This window comes from Scylla paramamosain, chromosome 16, assembly GCF_035594125.1.
Source record: "Scylla paramamosain isolate STU-SP2022 chromosome 16, ASM3559412v1, whole genome shotgun sequence".
Lineage (NCBI taxonomy): Eukaryota > Metazoa > Arthropoda > Malacostraca > Decapoda > Portunidae > Scylla > Scylla paramamosain.
The window spans coordinates 21,466,266-21,487,946 of NC_087166.1; the positions used below are offsets into that span (position 1 = coordinate 21,466,266).

General features: G+C 43.3%; 1 protein-coding gene across 1 annotated transcript; it reads right to left on the minus strand.

The window, feature by feature from the left end:
- Positions 1–2,677: 2,677 nt before the first annotated feature.
- Positions 2,678–7,506, minus strand: LOC135108213 (uncharacterized protein K02A2.6-like). The gene is made up of 2 exons (XM_064018990.1): positions 3,824–7,506; positions 2,678–2,753 (listed from the first exon to the last, which is right to left on the minus strand). Exons 1-2 carry the CDS (start codon positions 7,504–7,506, stop codon positions 2,678–2,680), a joined length of 3,759 nt encoding a protein of 1,252 aa, XP_063875060.1.
- Between the last annotated feature and the right edge of the window lie 14,175 nt (positions 7,507–21,681).

The following is a 21,681-nucleotide window of genomic DNA, read 5'->3' on the forward strand; positions in this document are numbered from 1 at the left end:
GGCTCCAGCGTCTGCGCGGCGTTGCTAGCGCGTGCAACGCGTCGTGTGAAAGGTCCCATTGCACTCCATTGAAAGTTAAAACGTCGCGCACCCGAAAGCGCGTACGGAAACGCTCGTGTGTAAGCAGCCTTAGAAGATCATTAACCCATAGACCTCGGGTTAGAGGACTATTGTCGTCCTCTCAGCGCGCGAGCAGTATTGATAAATTTCAGAAAAATAGGTGTTCTTCATCAGTACCCTGTGGGGTAATTTCAAACGAAAACATAGTAGTTTTTAGTGTTATCTCACCGCCAATCCTTCCTCTTCACGATGAAATAAATTGAATTTGTCTAGGTTGCAGCCCGGCAGAGATATGATGTTGGGAAGAGGTGCTACTTTTGGCCAAGCCGAGCGCACTTGTTCGTGCGGGTGCTGTTGACCTTGGCCTGGGTCTCCCTCTCCCCGCGCCACCACGTACACAGCATGCATTCTCTCATACCAGCGTGATTATTCACACTAGGCTACATATTATGCAGGTTTGATGCTCATATACATAACTCCTTGCGAAACTTAATGTTTTTTTTTTGGTCATCATATGAAAAAAAAAACTTTCATAAACACAGTACAATTATCGAATATATACACTCATTAGGCTACATATTACGCAGGTTTGAAACTCATATAAATAACTCCTTACGAAACTCATCGAACAAGGCTCTTAGGATACCACTGTTATTCAAATTTACCACATGCGGTGGCTTAGTGCGCTCCCTGATTATAGGGGTAGAGGAACTGGGGCCCGCTGGCGCGCTCCCTTCCTCCACGCATCCAGACACAGGGAAATCATTATCAGCATATCTGTCCGCCATAGTGGTCTGTAGTGCTCTGGGAAGTTGCGTGAAACGTAGGGCAGGGATGCCATCAACCACAGGAAATAATAATTACGTCACGGGAGTACAAATCTTGGCGGGACAGCAGAGGACGGGAACTCCCGCCACCCGAAGCCCTCCGCCCGAGCGGGAATTCCCGTCGCCCGAAGCGTACGGGTTAATGAATAATAAGAAGAGAGTGGGTGACAGGACAGAACCCTGAGGAACACCACTGTTAATATATATATATATATATATATATATATATATATATATATATATATATATATATATATATATATATATATATATATATATATATATATATATATATATCAGGAACATCAGATTTCTGGAGAGATACTAGGTTTTACCAACACTGGTCATCTTCCAGAAATACTATGTCCCAGTGTGTCTTTTTCAGGTTTCACTTAGTCCAGCAGTTTGCCAACATAGCAAAAGGCCCTTTCCTTTGTTAGTAATTTTGAATTTTTGTCACCACATAGTCACCAACATTTAAGTTTACGATATGCAGAGTCCTACTTTGGTATTGGCATGCCGCTTCCGACATCCTTCATTGCCTGGTCCATTATATCCTTGGTGTACATAAGCCTGTTGGCTCCAGCTGTCTTCTGTTATGTGCTGGGAATGTTCTTTTAAATGAGAACAGATAAAACTAAGGCTTGTAGAAGATAGTAGTTTCTGTCCAACATGTTATTTACAAAACTGGAACATTTAATCTAAATTACCCCACCCTTCATCTATGTTCATTGTTCAAATAATAATTCAGGGAAATTAAATATGTTAACCATATACACCTTATAATATTTGTATTTCACCTTGGGAAAATTAATCTCCAAGGTCCATTGGTTCCTTAGTATGGTAGAAATTTACAATAACTCCTCCTTACACAACTCCTTTTCTGTAACAAGTTTGGGAGACCTGTATGGAATTGGGGGTTTGGGAGGGGAATGCAGAAAGCCAAATTAGGGCAAATTTGGACAGTCATGTAAAAGTAAGGATGAAATACCATGTTCTGACAAATGAAGAAATTTCTAACCTAACTGGTGGGGGGCTTCACTCCCTCGGGACCCCCACCCATCTTTAGGGCACTACCCTAACCTAACATTACCTAACCTAACCTAACCTGACTGGGGGAGCTTCATCCCTCTGAACACAATCTTAAGGACACTAACCTAACCAAGCATTACCCAACCTAGCATTACCTAACCTGAACTAACTTAGCATTACCTAAGCTAACCTAACATTACCTAACCTAACCAGTACGTACCATGGCAGTCACACGCTATTCCTCATGGCTGACATCTGAAATCAATATACATGTACTAAGAAGATACATTAACACTCACCAAGGGAGGAAATAGTGCCAAACTTCAAGGTTGTGAAGATAAAAGCTGCTGTTTTTCAAAGGCATAACAGAAAATATAGATCACAATCTTTCTAACTTTCCATGGTGATGACTGGAGTCAGGCTGGCATGATGGCGCCATGACACCCTACCTGAAAGGGCAGTGCAGGATAATACCCTTGTAGTGTCCTTTATATATCTTGTAAATAAAATGTGCCTCTTAACCCTGGAACACTGAACCCATTTCCCTGTTGCACAGCCACAGAACGTGGGTAGTTTATACCTGATTTTGGAAAATTAAAGAAAAATAGTAAATATACAAATTTATTAATTCTATCCCGTACACTAAATATAATCCTCTTACTTAATAATGAAACTATTAAATTAGAAAACTAAATTAGAAAAATTTGAATGTTTTTGCAAAAAAAATAAGCAAAAAGAAACCCTCCCATAAAAATCCCTCAGATGCTCCCACACACCTCCAAGGATGTCAGGCTTTCATCCCAAGGGATTATCAAGGCACAGGCGATGCGGGAACTGTAGGGAAGAGAGTAGGAGAAACACTTTTTTTTCTAGTGCATCAGAAATGACAAATTGTGCAATATAATGTGTTTTTTTGCTTATAAAACCCATTGAGACTATTGGCCGTACTTTTAAAAACTTTCGCCAGGTGAGGCATTCAGTTTCGCCAGGCGATCAACAATTTCGTACTTTTAAAACCAGTGACAGACGTCGCCAGACTTTCCTTCGCCAGGGTTAGTGATGGAATCATATTGGAATAGCCTGGCAAAAGTAAGTAGCCGAGAGGCCTCCCTTTCCCGTGAGTGAGAAACAATTTTTTTCCTACAAATGATCATTTTATGTAATAAATTAAATAGAATACACATTGTAATTTTTAAACTCTGAATAGAACAATGTAGTAATGAAAATACTATATTCGCATTGCTTTCTCAAGACTCATGATTCTAGCAGGAGATCAAGACAATACCAGGCACCCCAGGTGAGTTATTTTAATTTCAGTTTCTATTATTTTGGTTTGAATATCATTTTTGTTGAAAACATCTTACGATTTCGTGTTTTGATGATAGAGTTTTTACCTTGAGGTATATAAATGAGGGTGGAAACGCTCAGGTGCTCTGCAGTGAGGTGTGTCAATACTTGTACTCCTGCTCCTCCATTTATTTCCCTGTGCAGTGTTTGTTCATCATTTACATTATTATTGTTTTGTCTCATGGCATAGTTACAGAGTAGTTCCATCATCATAGTGTCAAGAAGCAATGATTATGGTTTATTTTCTTAGTGCACAGCTACTGTTATACTTGACTGCTAAATTGATTGAGTGAATGATTATTATTGTTACCATGCATTTTATTAGGTTATGGATCCACTGCTAGAATCTGAGGAGTTGAAAGTGCTTAATAATGCAGAAATAGATAGGGTCAGGCTGCCAAGAATGCTGAATGATTTGGATTGGATTTGTTCTTGACACTGACTGTAAAAGAATTTACTTCCTGGTAGGTACACGATATCCAAGGAAGCTGCAAAAGCCTTGTTCACTGATTTCTATTTACCAGAGGGAAATGACTGAAGAGGTTAGGTTAAGGTACTGCAGCACAGCGAGGGAGGTTTTGTCCGTGTCCAATGAGCCCCCGCTACCTGTGTTGGCTCTGATGATTCTTTTGGCCGTCTTGACTGCTGCTTTGGCCCGCCCGTTTGACTGTGGGTACTGTGCTGAGGACAGGCGTGCAATGACACCCCACTTCTTGAGGAATTCCGACATTTCCTCGCTCGCCAGGTTCGGCCCCCCATCAGTGGACAGCTGTTCCGGGGCGCCCCATCGCGTGAAGTACTGCCTCATTTGACTCTTGATTTTATTAGATGTAGCACCGTGTGGGAAATGGGCGAGTTCTAGCCATCCAGTGAGCCTGTCAGCGTAGACCATGTAGGTGTGCCCCTCATGCTGAAACATGTCCGCCACTGTGGATTGGAATGGGTACTCTGGGGGCGGCGTGATGACGAGTGTTTCTGAGGGCTGAGAGGGAGCGTGCATCTCGCATGACGTGCACGACGCCCGGTAGTGCTGCAGGTCTCCTTCCAACCCGGGCCAGTATACACATTGCCTTGCCCTCCGCAGCATGGAATCTAGCCCTTGGTGACCAGCGTGTAAGTTTGCTGCTACCTGTGGGCGGAGGGGCTCAGGAATCATGAGTTGCACACAACCCTGGTCAAAGGTGTATGTGACAAGGTCTTGAGAGACTGCCAACCGGTCCCTCACGCCATAGAACGGGCGCAGGCAGGCCACTTCTTGCGCCTTGTGTGGGTGCCAGTCCGCGGCCAACATTTTGGCCAGTAGTAGTTGGTAGACAGGGTCGTCGGCTGCAGATTTTCTCACCGCTGACTCGTCGAGAACGTGACCCTCGTGTTCGGCTGTGGCAATGACCACGGCTGCTACTGCCTCGGTGAGGTCCTCATCCAGGTCAGCGTCGGTGTCTGTGGTGGGGCTTCTGAGGGCTGGGTACCTGGACAGGAAGTCGGCTGCGGCGTTCCTTTTTCCTGGCAGATATTTGACTTGAAAGCGGTACTGTAGCGTTCGCTCCTTGAGCCGGAAGAGTCGTGGGTTGATGACTTCTGTGAGGGCCCTGTCCCCCAGCAGCTTGGTGAGAGGGCGGTGGTCGGTGACGATGGTGAGGTTCGGGCACCCCAACAAGAACAGCCGGGCTTTCTGGAGGCACCACACCACAGCCAAGGTTTCCCCCTCTACCGCGGCGTAACCAGTCTCGGCGGCCGTGAGGTGGCGGCTTCCGCACAGGGCCAGACGCCAGCCCGCCCTGCAGCAGAAGGGAGCGGCAGCAGACGAGCAGTGGCAGAACTGCTGCAGGATAATGAATCCAATGCCCTCCCTGCTCCAGTCTGTGAGGGCAACTGTGGGGTGGGTTTTGTCGTAATATGCCAGGCCGTCCTTTGCAAGCTGGCATATGGTGTCCTGAGCGCGGCGGAATTTCTCCTGCAGGTGCTCGTCCCAGTACACAGCCTTTCCGCACGGCTTCTTCAGGAGCTCCCTGAAGGCGTTCATGATTGGGGCTGTGGCGAGGAATGGGGCAAGTTGATTGACAAACCCGTACCACGACCTGATGTCTGAGATGGAGGGCTTGTCAGGCATCCTGAAGCTTTTGATTACCGCTAGGCGCTCGTCTGTGGGTTTGTACTCCTCCCAGCCGAGGCGAAAACCCACGAAATCCACCTCCCTCCGTGCGAACTGGAATTTTTCAGACTTCAAAGTAATCCCCTTGGCTGCACAGGTCACCAGAAACTCGTACATGTGCCAGAATGCGTCTTCGATGTTGCTGTCGTAGAGGAGGGTGTCGTCGATACACTTGTGCTTCCTCACGATGCCTTGGATGGCGTCATCGAAGCGCTTTGTGTATGCGTCGCCAGCAGAACAGTGGCCCATGGGGGTACGGAGGTACCTGAACCTCCCCCATGGGGTGATGAAGGTGGTGAGACTTCGACTCTCCTCGTCCAGCCTGACTTGGTGGTACCCCCAATAAGCGTCAGCCACTGTCTTGAAGCAATGTTTGGGGACACTAGACACCATGTCGAAGGGGGCGGGGGTGTGGTGTGTCTCTCTGCGGCATGCGGCGTTGAGGCGCTGGTAATCGACGGTGCGCCGCGGTTGCCCTGATTTCTTTGCTACCACAACCATGCGGGCACACCACTCCGTGGGTTCCCCTGCCGGGACAGGCTCGATGACGCCTCGCCGTACGTCGTCTTCAAGTTGGGCTTTCACCTCGTCCTCCCAGTGTTTCGGCACCGAGGCGGGCGTGTGGCAGGCGTAGGGGACAGCGTTGGGTGCCAGGTGGATGTGGTGAGGCTCTCCGTCCATCACGGGCAGCGGGCTCCTTGTGGTGTTGAAGGCGGAGGCCGAGAAGTGTTGTAGTAGCCACTCCTCTAGCCGTCGTACGTGCTCCTCGTGTGGCGGGAATGGTATCGTAGCGGGCTTGGCAGGCGGCTGGGCAGGCTCGGCGGTCGTGTCACGTGCTTCCACTGCTTGCACTGTCGGCAGGGAGTGGTGAGGGAAGCCGGCGGGCACCAGCCCCAGCTCTTTGCACGCGCTCAGTGACAGGAACAGCGACCTGGCGGAGGGTACGAAGTATACTTCTTGCTGTGTAGCATGGCCGCCAAGGTAAATGTCACACCGGCACGATCCGAGGCACTGTAAGGGCAAGTCCGCTACATCCCGCAAGCCTGCACATCCCTGTAGCTGCGTGGGTTGTATGTTGAGACTGGACAGGAGGGCCACCCCCGCGACGCACACCTGGGCGCCGGTGTCCGCCACAGCTGCTGTGCGGTGCTTGGCGCCCTTGCCAAGCGCCACTGTTACCTCTATGGTGGGTTGGCGGGACACGTTCGCGCCTGCCGTTGTCACTGATCCCGAGACGGCGTAGGCAGATGCAGTGCCGTGTGGGCGCTTGGAGCTCCTGCAGCACCTCTTGAAGTGACCTTTCTTACGACAGGCGACGCAGACTGCTTCCCTGGCCGGGCAGGAAGCTCTGTCAGGGGCGTGCGAAGTACCACAGTTCCAGCAAGTACGTGAGGGCTGTGTCTTGCCAGAGGTGGTGGCAGCGGTGGCGTCGAGCGTCTGGTTCCTGTCCTCCTCGGCCTGCACGGTGCCAGCCGCGCGACTGCTTTCCCGCCAACCGCCCACGCCTGAGGTGTGTTGGCGGGCTGCCTCATATGCACAACACATGGCCCTTAGGGCGTCCACACTGCCTAACAAGTCACACGCCTGATACACCTGCTGTTTGAGGCCCGTGTCGTGGATGCCTACCACAAGCTTTTTCAATAGCAAGTACTCAGAGAGGTTGAGGCTGCACTGGGGACACTCGAAAGCGCAGTCGTTGACTTTCTGGGCGCCCCGTACGAAGTCACTAACACACTCGTCCTGCCCTTGGCTGACACCGAAAAACTCTGCCCACTGCACTGCCGGGCTGGAGGAGCGAAGCACTAGGTTACCAATGGCGTCCAGCGCCTCCTGCTGTGTGAGGGCGCTCCACTGGTTGAAGGTGAATCTGGCGTCCAAGGCACGTTGCAGCGGGGGGCCACAGAGGAGTCTGACGTGATGGACCGCTTCCTGGCGTGGCCACTTGCAGAGGAGAAGCCAGCACTCCATGGACCGTTTCCACGACCTGAATGCAGCTGGTGTCATATCCAGGTCGCATTTCTCGGGGGCAGCCGAGAGAGGCACCCGAGGGGCGGGCGCCACGTTGCCTCGTGTGATGAGCGCCGCCATGTTGGCCTGCAAGGTGGTGATGGCTTATTGCTGGTCACTGATGGTCTGCCTTGCCTGCTGGAGCAGCGGCTGGAGGCTGCGAGGAACCACTGTCGTCGAGGCCCTAGGCGTCGAGCGAGGGGATCGGCGAGGTAGAGGCATCTTGACCGGTGTAGGTAAGGGTTTCACTGCGCCATGTAAGATAGCTAGGCAGGGGAACGAGACACAGGGACACACGTCTCTCCTTTATTGGGCTCGGCCCGGAACTGAGGATACACTCTTGGCGACAAGCAGTGCTTGGCTTGCCGCCGGGAAAACATATCGTACAAATAATAATATATCCAATACCTATCACTTTCAGTCACCCACCTGACCTCCTCCTGAGTAGACGTGTTTCGTGACCTGCTGGTGTTCCAGACTCTGCTGCTCCCACTGCTGACCACTGACCTGAGCTGAACTCAGTATCAGCTAAGTGTTACTATTAATTTCTCTTTGTGTTTTTTTCCAGCCTCTAGAAACTTACTTTCACTGTCTAGATATTGTCACCTACAGAATCCACAACCTCCCACACAAACACCAGTCTTACATTCATTATAGTGGGCAGGCACAGACCAAATATTTTTCTCTATACTCCCTTGTCACTAATAATTCTTGTAAAGTTAACTCTGTGTTGTATAGGATTTTGCTGTTTTATTTGCGTGTACACATTTTTGTCGCATTCTATTGTGTACATTTTTCTGTGTGTTTAACCCACTTTGTCTATCCTCAGATCATGGACAGCAATTTCCACTGCCTCATATACCATGACCTGACTTAAACTGTCTTAATCTCAACAGCACACATGACTGCGTTAAGCACTTAATTACTCATGTGTTTAAAATTATTCCCCATTTCAGTACTTGTTCTGTATTCACAATACCTAAAGCTACCCATTACGCATGTTTGGGGTGTGGGGAGGCTTTTGTCCTGGAGTTGTTCTTGCAGCAAGATAGTCAACTGTGTTGTCCATTTTGTAACTCTCTGGCAAATGCATTGGCCAAAGTCAGGGAATTAATAAAAATGAAGTAGCTCGTTTGAAAGATGAACTGCAGGTCAGGCTGATAAAGCTGTCAAGGGGACAAGTGTAAATCAGGAAGAGAATAGGATAAAAGTTGCAACAAGTACAGATGACGGCTTTCAAATTGTTCAAAATAGTAAAAAGGCCAATGCTCATTGTACAGACAGTGCCACTGTTACTTTGAGAAATCGGTTTGCTGCTTCACAGGAGATAGTCTCATTCGCAGCCAAGGTTACAAGTTCTGTAGAGACAAGCTGTAGCCGCATCGGCTGGGCATCAATTGGCTCTCAGGTGATCTGTTTTACTGATCACACCCATCATCGTAGGGTCAAGGAAAGGCAGTTCTCCCTGACACGTTTATTGATGAGGTAGGCATGACCGTAAGAACTGCGAACAAGTTCTCGGTCTCAATTTCTTACAAAATAACATTATACACTGATATTAAACACTTTCAACATATTACAATATTCATTAACAATACATGCAATTGACTTAGCACTATGACAATCAGTTTTAACTACAAAATTAAAGTATTTACCTCGGTCACCATCCTGCCCGTCTTTGTCTGAGCGCGACTTGGCCGTGAGTGATGCCCGCAGGCGACTAGCAGGTTAACCCCACACTACTAACAAGTGAGCATCGGCTTCGGTGCTTAATATAGCATTAAATACTGATACTCACACATATTACACGTTTTCATGCAAATAGAAAACTATTGAACATTTCACTTATATGCCGAGGAATAATCACATGAGGTACATACGCTTTACATACAGTAACATGGCTCCCCTAAATTGTGTAACAATTTACCTTAAATTAAAATTAGTATGTACCTTAAAACTAGGATTAGCACATAATATGTTTTGTTACACTGGCTCCTTGGCGGGGATGCTCCGGTCTATTATTATGCATTACCTTCTAACAGCAATACTAGACTATGTATTGGCCTCTCTATGATGGTCCTGTTTGCCTTTATGTGTCTTCCCTGGTTGTCGAGATTACAGTCTGAAACCAGGACCTTAACCTTTCTTACTAGGCCATCATGATCAGGAGATACTTCTGTTACTCTTCCCAGTTTCCACTGGTTCCTTGCTAAATTCTGATCTTTGATGATAACTATGTCATTTACACTGAGATTCCTCTTTGGTGTTGTCCACTTATTTCTAAGTTGTAGGAATTGCACATACTCCTTTTTCCACCTGGACCAGAACTGGTTGGCCAGGTATTGTGCTCTGCACCATCTCTTTATGCAGTACAGGTCCTTCTTAATGAAAATGCTTGGAGGAGGCAGTACTACCTTTGTTTTCATAGTTAACAAATTACTGGGTGTCAACGGTGTAAGACTTTCTGGGTAGTTAAGATGGTCCACAGTTAGGGGACGACCATTAACTATATTTTCTGCTTCAACTAGGAAGGTTCTCAGATCTTGGTCATCTAACTGGGTACCATGCTGATCAAGCAACACAGAGAGTACATTTCTCACTGTGCGTATCTGCCTCTCCCAAACACCTCCCATGTGACTGGAATTGGGTACATTCATGTTAAAAACAATCAAGTCACACTGATCTTTCATGAGTTCTTGTCTGACTTTATTGTTATTTAATTCTTTTAAGCATTTCTCATACTCTGATTTGGCTCCTACAAAGTTAGTTCCTTGGTCACATCTCAACTGTCTTACGGGCCCTCTTCGTCCTACAAAGCGACGGTATGCACTTAGGAAGGAACTTGTATCCATGCTGTTGGCTGTCTCTATGTGCACAGCTCTACATGCCATGCAAGTAAAGAGCACTCCATATCTTTTAAGCTCTTTACGCACCTCTTTGATATAGAAAGGGCCAAAGAAATCTACTGCTGAGTATGTAAAAGGAGGTGATGGTTCTAGTCTGTCAATAGGCAGGTCTGCCATCTTCTGTCCCTGTGTTGTACTTCTAACTTTACGACAGATAATGCACTTTGAAATGTGCCTTGATACTAGGGATGATCCTCCAACTATCCAGTATCCACATGACCTGATTTCATTTAAAGTTATGCCCCTGCCTTGATGATTTGTCCTTTTGTGATGGTGGCATATTATCAGCTGGGTTATGTGAGATGTTTTGGGGAGGATGACTGGATGTTTGGATTCATCTGTCAGATTAGAAAGCCTCAATCTTCCTCCTACTCTCATGATACCATTTTTGTCAATGAAGGGATCTAACTTATAGAGGGAACTGGTCTTGTCTATCACTTTTGTTCCCTTGCCATTGTCTCCTTTAATTAAAGAATTATGGTTAGCAGATGATTCCAGTACATTTATTTCCTTCTGGAATGCCTTTGCTTGCAGTTGTTTTATAATTACATTTTCAGCTTCTGACACTTCTGCTACATTTACTGGCTTATATGTGTTTCCCTTTACTTTAGTAGTGCCATCACCTTTTCCTCTGAAGCTGTTCAGAAGCTTGAGGCATACAGCAACTGCCCTCTTTGCTTTAAACCAATCAGAAAAATACTCAAGTCTTTCTAGTATATCTGTGGGCTGTTGTGTACCTACAGCATGGCATACAACTTTCTTCACTTCTGGATCATTCTCATTTATGACCTTGTACTGGGAATGGCTATCCATTTTGCTATGTTGCCAAAGGAATTCTGGGCCATTCCACCAGATCTTGCTATTGCACAATTCATCTGCTGTCATGCCTCTAGATGTATGATCTGCTGGGTTATACTGCGTCTCTACAAATTTCCACTGATCTGGTGAAGTGTGATCTCTTATTGTTTCTACTCTATTTGCAACATATACATGGAATCTCTTTGCTTCATTTGCAATGTAACCAAGGACTACTTTGCTGTCTGTCCAAAATACTTCTTCCACATTATTATACTCAAGTTCTCCCTTCAAGAGTTTATGGATTCTAACTGACACCACTGCTGCTGCTAGTTCTAGTCTGGGAAATGTCATGGTTTTTAGAGGTGTGACACGTGACTTTGCCATTACTAATGCATAATGAATTTGGCCAGTCTTGCTAATTAATCTAATATATGAGCACTGGCCATATCCCTCTTGACAGGCATCTGAAAAGTGATGGAGTTCAACCTTTTCTACTTCCCCAAAGTCATCAGGTTTGTAGCATCTAGGTACCTTTAACTGATCTAGTTTGTGCTGCTCATCCTTCCATTTTATCCATTTAGGTTTGACATAATCTGGCACCTCATCATCCCATTCAACTGCATTCTTACATAATTCTTGTAAAATTTGCTTTCCAGTCAGTATGAGAGGTGACACTAGACCTAATGGATCATATATAGAGCTCACTGTTGACAGAATGCCTCTCCTGGTGAGTGGCTTGTCTTTCAGCTTTATTCTAAATTGAAATGTGTCAGATTCTATGCACCACTCAACTCCCAAAGTTATTTCTGTAGGCAGTGTGTCTTCATTCTTACTAAAATCCAAACTTTTAATTCCATCTGCTCTCTCATGAGGAGAAATTGCAGCTAATACAGCTTTGTTGTTTGACAAGAACTTATGAAGGTTAAAACCTCCCTTGTAACATAATTCTTTGCTTTGCTGAATAAGAGTGACAGCTTCATCCATTGTAGCTACTGACTTCAAACCATCATCAACATAAAAGTTGTTTCTTACAAACTTGGCTGCATCAGATCCACACCCGTAGTCATCTGCAGCTTTCTTAAGTGCAAAGTTAGCTACACTTGGAGATGATGTAGCTCCAAACAGGTGAGCTGTCATCCTGTATTCAGCTATCTCATTATTAAGGTCACCCTTTTCCCACCAAAGGAATCTTAACATGTCTCTGTGTTCTGGGTTGACCTTCACTTGATGGTACATTGCTTCTATATCACACACAAGTGCAATCCTTTCTTGCCTAAACCTACACAACACTCCAATAAGTTTGTTGGTAAGGTCTGGGCCTTGTAACAGGTGACTGTTTAATGACTGGTTCCTGTAGTTTGCACTACAGTCAAGGACAACTCTCAACTTCTTTGGCTTTCTCGGATGATAGACTCCATGATGTGGAATGTACCAGACCTTAGCATCATTCCTAACTAAATCCTTTGTCGGTACAACCTCTGCATAACCTTTTGTAATCATATCATCTGAGAACACTTTGTAATCACCTTTGTGTTGATTATCCTTCTCAAGTTTAGCTCTTAACTTCTTGAGTCTCTGCTCTGCTAATAGTTTGTTGTTTGGAAGCTTGACGTTATCATCTTTAAGAGGAAGGGACAACTCATAATGGCCATCCTTCAGCTGATGTACTCCTTCTTTCATCTTACTCATAAACCTTTTATCTTCATATGATAATGGAGTGTCAGCTGACTTTCTATCACTGAAGTCAAGTTCAAACATATCTCTCACTTGAGAAGGATTAATCATCTCTTTGGTTTTAGTAGGAACCACTAAGAAATTAACCCTCTTTTCTTCATTGATTTCTACTTCTTGTGTCATTGTTCTGTAGACTACCACTGTATCCTCCAATGGACTTGAATGGGGTGAGATTCTACCTGAGGTTCACTAAGTATTTGTCCATCTACTTCATTTGTCATCAATTCATTATCTCTATTGCAAGAAGGAGGTTCCTGTGGATCATGGAATGTAACATATTTGAGGCATGGCATTGTCACTTTGTTGATTTGCAATTGCTTGTGCTTTCATTTCATTTTGTGACTCTATGTATTATTGAAGATAACTTTGCTTCTCTACACTTTCATCATTACCTGGAAGCATTTTTACTTCTTCTTCAACTAAGCTAAGAGCATTAAGTTCTGCACTAGCAACTGCTAAATCTCTCTCTCTCTTTTTCTTTGAGAAAATTGCTTCTGCCTCTGCTTTTGTCTTAGCTAACATAACTTCTGCCTCTGCTAAACTATCATGGTATTCCATTTCCTTTCTAAGTCTGGCTACCTTTGCTGCTGCTTCTTGCTTTCTTTGTGCTGCTGATGAACGTGATGAAGTAGATGAGACTAGAATGCCTAGACTGTTTACTAGAACAAATTGATCCTCTGTCATTCTTTAACTCCTTTCTTTTACATTCCATACTTTCTGATATTTCATGGTGAACTTGTTGATTGTGTTCCAGCTCTTCATTTAGCTCCTCTGACTTTTCTGGCTCTAGTTCCATCAGTTTTGTGTATTCCACATAATACTGATGAAATGCCTCTATTACTTCACTTGACATGGGCTCTAATTCAAAGGGGCTAATTACAATTTTTAATCCTTTCTTAATTTTGCTGGTAACACTGCTCCATTTACGCTTACAGGACTCTGCTCTTCCTTTGGTTACACTGACTTGATATTCTCTTCCTTTGTCGGTCGGCACTCGCTCCCTGACACTAACTTCTTCAATACAAGTTTGATCCCTGTCCACTTGCTCATCCTCACCTTCCCTAAGGCCATCTACTGCATTAATTTCCTCAGTATCAGACATATCTAACAACTTAATTGTGTCAATACTGAGACACTGAAAGAGCAATTAAAATTACCACTCTTAATACTAGCTAATTGTGGGTAATTTTCACTTAGGCTACTCAATTCAGTGCACATACATACTATTATGCTTTCTTGCCTGTGACCATGGGTTCTACAAAATGGTGGCGAGGCACAGTGGGTAGAAGGGAGTGGTTGTCGTCAAGGGTAGAGCTGACCCCGGGGCCTCAGAGGTCAACCTATAGGCTTACGTCAGCGTCCTGTGACTCACTCTTGCTACGGTTTCACATGGAGCCAATTTCTTGCTTGTAGGCCGAGTTCTTACTGTAGCCGCACCGGCTGGGCATCAATTGGCTCTCAAGTGATCTGTTTTACTGATCACACCCATCATCGTAGGGTCGAGGAAAGGCAGTTCTCCCTGACACGTTTATTGATGAGGTAGGCATGACCGTAAGAACTGCGAACAAGTTCTCGGTCTCAATTTCTTACAAAATAACATTATACACTGATATTAAACACTTTCAACATATTACAATATTCATTAACAATACATGCAATTGACTTAGCACTATGACAATCAGTTTTAACTACAAAATTAAAGTATTTACCTCGGTCACCATCCTGCCTGTCTTTGTCTGAGCGCGACTTGGCCGTGAGTGATGCCCGCAGGCGACTAGCAGGTTAACCCCACACTACTAACAAGTGAGCATCGGCTTCGGTGCTTAATATAGCATTAAATACTGATACTCACACATATTACATGTTTTCATGCAAATAGAAAACTATTGAACATTTCACTTATATGCCGAGGAATAATCACATGAGGTACATACGCTTTACATACAGTAACACAAGCCTAGGAGGAAACAGGTTTTAACCTTGCCACAAGATAGGCTATCATGGATAGGGTTGACCACTTAGTAGAAAACTCTATGGAGAACATGTTCATGACAGTTGTCAGCACGAATAACCTCCACCATGAAAATACAACCGACATTGTAGATATGAGTAAGTATTGGGACATGATGAAGGAATTTGCTGAGAGGCAAATGTAGGATGACAGTTACATCATCTCCCGATATGACGTTGGACCTTCCACTTACAGGAAAACATCAGTTGTAAATCATCACATTGAGGCAATATGTAGGCAGGAAGGCATGTATTTCTTTGATCTGTGGCACTACTTCTTTTCGGATAGAACCTTGTATGCTCGTGATGGCATACATCTTAACTGTGTGGGGAAGGCAAGGTTAGGTAGAGTAATAGGTGCATGCATAGCTGACATACTTCACCTTCCAAAGGTAGGAAATGGGAGCACAAATGATGAGGACATAGCATAGCTAGTGAAGCTGTTGTTGCCAATGTAATTAACAATGACCACACAGCTCCCGAATCGAATGAAGTTCACAATGCCATCAGTGTAGACAGGCAGGACAAGGCAGAAGAATCATCATCAGTGCCAGTGGCAAATGCACATGAAACATAGAATGAAGATTTTCACTAAGCAAGTCAAGTATCAGACCAGCTGAAGAGCAGGTGAAAACCATAAAAAATCTCACTTTATTCTATATGAATGCTCATAGCATAATGAAAAAAAGATGAACTCATAGCATATACAAAATCTGAAAATCCTGATACCATTAGCATCACTGAGACATGGCTAAATAAACACCTAATCTCCGAAGTTAGCATTCCTGGATATGCTTCTAAACTGTAAGGAAAATAAAAGAGTAGGTGGAGTAATAATGTATAAAAAAGACAGCACAAGCACTACCAAAACTAATAGATCAAGCACATCAGTGTATGAGGCTGTATATGTTAAGCTTAACTTCTTCGGTTTGGCAAGTCAAAACGTGCATCACACATCATATCCGGGATTTCTGCACGCAAAGCAAACTAAAACTCCACCAATGACATTCACAAAACTAAACATAATCATAACATACTATGTATCAGAATATCCAAAATTACTCCATTATGCCTTACACACCAATATTCAGTCTAAAATAAATTGCAATTTATATTTTACTCACTAGTCTTCATCAGAGGGTGGTAGTGATGGAAACTTAGTTTTCCTCTTCTGGTTGATAAAGTATGAGTGTTGAATGACTTGAGTCAAATGTGTTTTTGGCAGCTGATGGCAGTGAGGGTGATGGATGAGGGGATGCAGGAGGTGGAGGAGGGGTGAATGTGAAGGGGAAGGTGGTGGTATTGAGGGTGATGGTGACAGATGAGGGGACATGGGAGATGGAAGAGGGAGTAAATGTGAAGGGGAAGGTGGTGGTGGTGAGGGGAAGGAATGATGAGTGATGGTGGGAGAGAGGAAGGCTGAAAAACAAAATTAGCAGGCATAGATGAAGATAAGCAGGGGAAGTAGAGGTGGGAAGGTGAGGAAGGTTGATGATGTGGAGAGGAAGGTAGTGAGGAAGGTTTGTGGGGTGAAGAAGGTGTAGAGTGGGGGGTCTATGGGGTGAATGATAGCATATATTACCTCACCAACTGTAAGCACATAACTGACAGTCTGACACAATGGAAAAAATTATCACGCGAGTCATTGTTTTCTATAAAGTTGCCATTGTTTTATTTTTGTGTGATTTATTTATCATTCTTTTCATAATTCTCATTTAACTATAGAATCATTATTATCTGTATGTCTATTTTTCATCTTTTTCATCTTCATATCAGTGAATTATCTGAATGTTTCTTGTCCAAGAAATTACTGTACCACCTGAGAGAGAGAGAGAGAGAGAGAGAGAGAGAGAGAGAGAGAGAGAGAGAGAGATAAAGGTGTTTGTCTATGAACTATTAATTTATTACTGTTTTCACATAGTAAACAATCACACACACACACACACACACACACACACACACACACACACACACACACACACACACACACACACACACACACACACACACACATCTGTTCATTGAATTCAGTATAGGCAGTGGTCCAATAGAAAATAGGAATGAAACTTACAAAAAGGGAAGATAAAATTACAGGAAAGCAGATTTTATCAGGTTGAGGGAATATTTTGCAGAGGCTAAGTGGAAACAACTGTTCACGGCAAGCAGTACGCAGGAAAAGTGGGACGTATTCATGTTAATTTATAATGAAGGGATCAGTAGATAGATCAAAGATCTATCTACTGATAATGAACTGTTTTCAATCAGTATTCACAAAAGAGAAAACATTTGTGTGGCAGAGTGAGATGAGTGAAGAAATGGGTCTGGGAGAAATCCAGGTGACTGAAGAGGATGTCCAGAAACAGATGGAGGGACTAGACATTAGGAAGGGCCCTGGACCTGATGGAGTGTCAGGATGGATACTAAAAGAGTGCAATCAGCAGTTGACATGGGTAATACATAATATTATTGAAAGCTCCCTAATTGAAAGCAGAGTCCCAATTGAATGGAAAAGAGCCAACACAGTGCCAATCTACAAAGGTGGTAGTAAAGAGGACCCCCTAAACTATAGACCTGTGTCTGTAACAAGTGTGGTGTGCAAAATGTGTGACAGATTGGTGAAGGATAAATGGATGCAATACCTAGAAGGAAATGAAGTGATAATAAAGCAACAATTTGGATTTAGGAGAGGGAGATCGTGTGTTACAAACTTACTGAGTTTTATCCTAGAGTGGTGGATATAATGCAAGAAAGAGATGGATGGGCTGATTGTGTTTATTTAGACCTGAAGAAGGCCTCTGATAAAGTGCCACACAGGAAATTGTTGTAGAAGTTGAAGCATAATGGTGGGGTAAGGGGGGGCCTGCTGAGATGGATGGAAAATTTCTTGACAAACAGAGAAATGACAACGGTGGTAAAAGATAAAAAATCATCATGGAGGGAAGTCATAAGTGGAGTACCCCAAGGCTCAGTACTTGCACCAATCATGTTTGTAGTTTATATAAATGATATGACGGAGAGTGTGAACAGCTACGTGAGCCTTTTTGCGGATGATGCAAAGTTGCTAAAGAAAGTTGAGAGTGAAGAGGACTGTGGAACGTTACAAGAAGATCTGAACAAGATATCAGAGTAGAGTTATAGATGATGCAAAGTTGCTAAAGAAAGTTGAGAGTGAAGAGGACTGTGGAACGTTACAAGAAGATCTGAACAAGATATCAGAGTAGAGTTATAGATGGGAAATGGAATTTAATTTAAAGAAGTGTAAGGTAATAGAATTTGGAAAAAGTACAGGAAGAGTAAAAGGAAATTATGTGTTGAATGGTGTAAGGTTGAGTGGAGCAGAAGAGGAAAAGGATCTCGGTGTTACAGTGACTGGGAACCTGAACCCGGAGAGACACATTAGCAAAATTACAAGGGAAACCTATAACTTATTGAGAAGAATAAGGCCTTTGCATATATGGATGAAGAGATGGTCAGGAAGATGATCGTGTCACTGATAAGACCTAGACTAGAATATGCAGCAGTAGTGTGGTCGCCATACAAGAAAAAGGATATAAGGAAGTTGTAGAGAGTTCAGAGAGCAGCTACAAAGATGGTACCAAGTATCAGGGACTTGTCATATGAAGAGAGACTGGAAAGGCTATATCTATCAATGTTGGAAAAGAGGAGAGAAAGGGGAGACTTGATTGCGATATATAAAGAATATGAGGGATACACGGGACGCTAGAGTACATGGGAAGAGGCTGAAGAGGAGTGCTTGTAGAAGAGATGTCAAAAAAGTATAGTTTCCCATATAGTTATAGATGATGCAAAGTTGCTAAAGAAAGTTGAGAGTGAAGAGGACTGTGGAACGTTACAAGAAGATCTGAACAAGATATCAGAGTAGAGTTATAGATGGGAAATGGAATTTAATTTAAAGAAGTGTAAGGTATTGATGTATGGAACAGTCTGGATGAGGAGATAGTAAATGCAGAAAGTATACATGTATTCAAGGCTAAGTTGGATATTAAAAGATATGGAGATGGGACAGCACGAGCATATCTCTTTTCCCATAAAGCACAACTAGGTAAATACAACTAGGTAGGTAAACACACACACACACACACACACACACACACACACACACACACACACATGGCTGTGGCGGAGTTGACAGGACATGTTCTCTAGTGCTCTGCATATAGAAGGAAGGAATAGCAGAAATTGCTCATGGTAGAACAAGATATGTTATGAAGACACAGGAATAACTAGGTGGTAAATAGGGAGGGGAGAAACAGTATTTGAATATAGTTATCCCATCTCTAGGAGAATTTGGTTGGTTTGTTTACACTTCAGACAAAATGGGGGAGGGTGGCATCCCAAAAGAATGGGGATCCTTTGAAGGTTTTACTGGTGAGGAAAGAGAACTAAATCATAGATTGCAGTGTAGAAAAAAAATTATATATGGAAGAAATGGAGTGGAGAGAATAAAGACATTGGAGGCACACCAGAAGGAGACAGGTGAGGAGTTGGTGATTATTACGGCAAAGTTGATGAAGATGAAAGATAAAAATGAGAAGTTAAAGGTGGAAAATGACTGTTTAAAGAAACAAATAAAGGAAAGAGTAGAAACTGTTCAGAAAGGAAATAAAGAAAGAAATGAAGGCAAGTGTACAGGCGAGGCCATAAATAGTGGCGGATTGTAAACAATAATAATGCCGGTGGTTCGTGGTAACCATCCCATCAGTAATAAAATAACAATAAAATCTATTTCATTCACCATTGTTAATATCGTGTTGTATTTCTTTTCTTCTTTATGACTTCTTGTAGACGACGAGGAACTGAGTCAACTAGGCCTTGCAATTTATCTTGTGGAAGACTTTTCCACACTCGTTGCAGTGTAGTTTTCAGTTTTTGCAGTGAACTAGTGTTCTCTTTCTTGATCTCATTTTTCAGAAAAGACCACAAGTTCTTGATAGGTTTAAGATCAGGACTGTTGGCAGGCCAATCTTTGATGTAATCCAAGTCACAATTATCCATCCACTCCTTTACTTGTTTTCTCATGTGTCAGGGAGCCCCATCCTGCATGAAACATTCTGCTTTGCACTTCATAACACTCCTCTAAATTGTCACATAACAGTTCTAAGTACTGTTCACTGTTCACTGACTCCCCCTTTTCAGAAAGATCAAATTGCCAACACCATAGTATGTAAATGTTCCCAAAACCATAACTGAATCTGGATGTTTTACCGTTTTCACTGTGTATTTTAAGTCATAATGGGCAGATCCTTTTGGCCTACGCACTCTTGCAAACTGTGTCCCAGATGCTGTGAAAGCACTGTCACCACTCCACAGTACAGAAAGTATTTTCTCTATGGGCCACTGAATGTAATTTCTTGGCAAAACTGAGCCTGTTTACAATGTGCCGTGGAGTGAGCAAAGGTTTCCTCGCAGCAGTGTGGGAAGGGAGATCAAGCTCTTTTCTACAGTAACGTGATACTGTCCTGCGAGACACATTACCCAGTAGACCTGGACTATTTTCTTTTAGCTCACGTGCTGTACTTTCAGGTCTAACACTCGTCACACTTCAACACAGTTAAGAGTCCTTTTATTTACTTTTTTAGGACAACCAGGTTTTGATAAGTGGGCTGGTACTGCATTATCTTTGGTGGCCTGGCATCACTGCAGCCATTATTCAACAGTATGTTGAGACACACCAGTCTGTTGTTGAATAGCATTTGTGCCAATTCCAGCCTTATGTAAGGTGTAAATATGACTGATTTTGTCTTGAGTGATTTGTGGTTTATGTGCCATTGTCAAGTAAGTGAACACGAGATATGCAAAATATTGCCCAGATTCTTACAAATCGTGCTTGCATTGTCTCCAAGACAATGTCACTACCCACGACACATAGATCACTGACTGTTAATCTGCAATGCCCTGCTGATGGCTCACAGAGTAAGTTGCCAAATAGGTGATTTTTTAAAAATATGTTCCCACCAGCCAGACAGGAGGGGTGAAATGACCTTGATCAAATGTTGCCATGCTGTGTGATAACCACCTCTATTTATGGCCTTGCCTATAAAGGATGTGGAAATGAGGCAAAATAAGTGGCTAAATGAATGTAAATTTGAAGAAAAATCACTAAAGAAAATAATAGAACAACAAAATGAGAAACAAAATCTGAGACAAAAAGTGGTAAATGTTATTAAAGAAGAGAAAAAGTTAGTGAGAGACACTGTAGAAAAATTTAAACAAGTAATTGTATTTGGTTTAAAAGAAGAGAAAATAGTAAGCAGAATTCAAAGAGAAAAAAAGGAAACAAAAATGTTGAATAAGTTACTGAAGAAAGTGACAGGTGAAAACAGCCAGGTAGTAAAGCAAGTGGAAGAGTTCCATAGAACTGAGAAATATGAAGAAGAAAAAATTAGACCCATAAGAATAAGGTTTGCAACACAGGTACAAGCACAAGTGATTAATGGGGTCTTGGAGGTTGTCTGGAGATGAAGAATATAAGAATGTATGGATAAACAGGGATATGGATGGATGAGGCTGAAAGGTTGAAGTGGAAGGATCTGGTAAATGAGGCTAAACAAAAAAAATGAACAAAGAATTTAGGAGAAGTTTTTCTGGAGAGTAAGAGATATGAGAATAAAGAAATGGTACATCAAACAGTAAGTAAGGTATGTTATACTAATGTAAATGGATTAATGTCAACTAAAATGGAATTAAACGAGTTGTTAAGCAGAACCACACTGGATGGAAAGTAGTGATACAGTTATTGTTGGTGATTTTTATTGTAAGGAGATAAATTGGGAGACATTGGCAACTG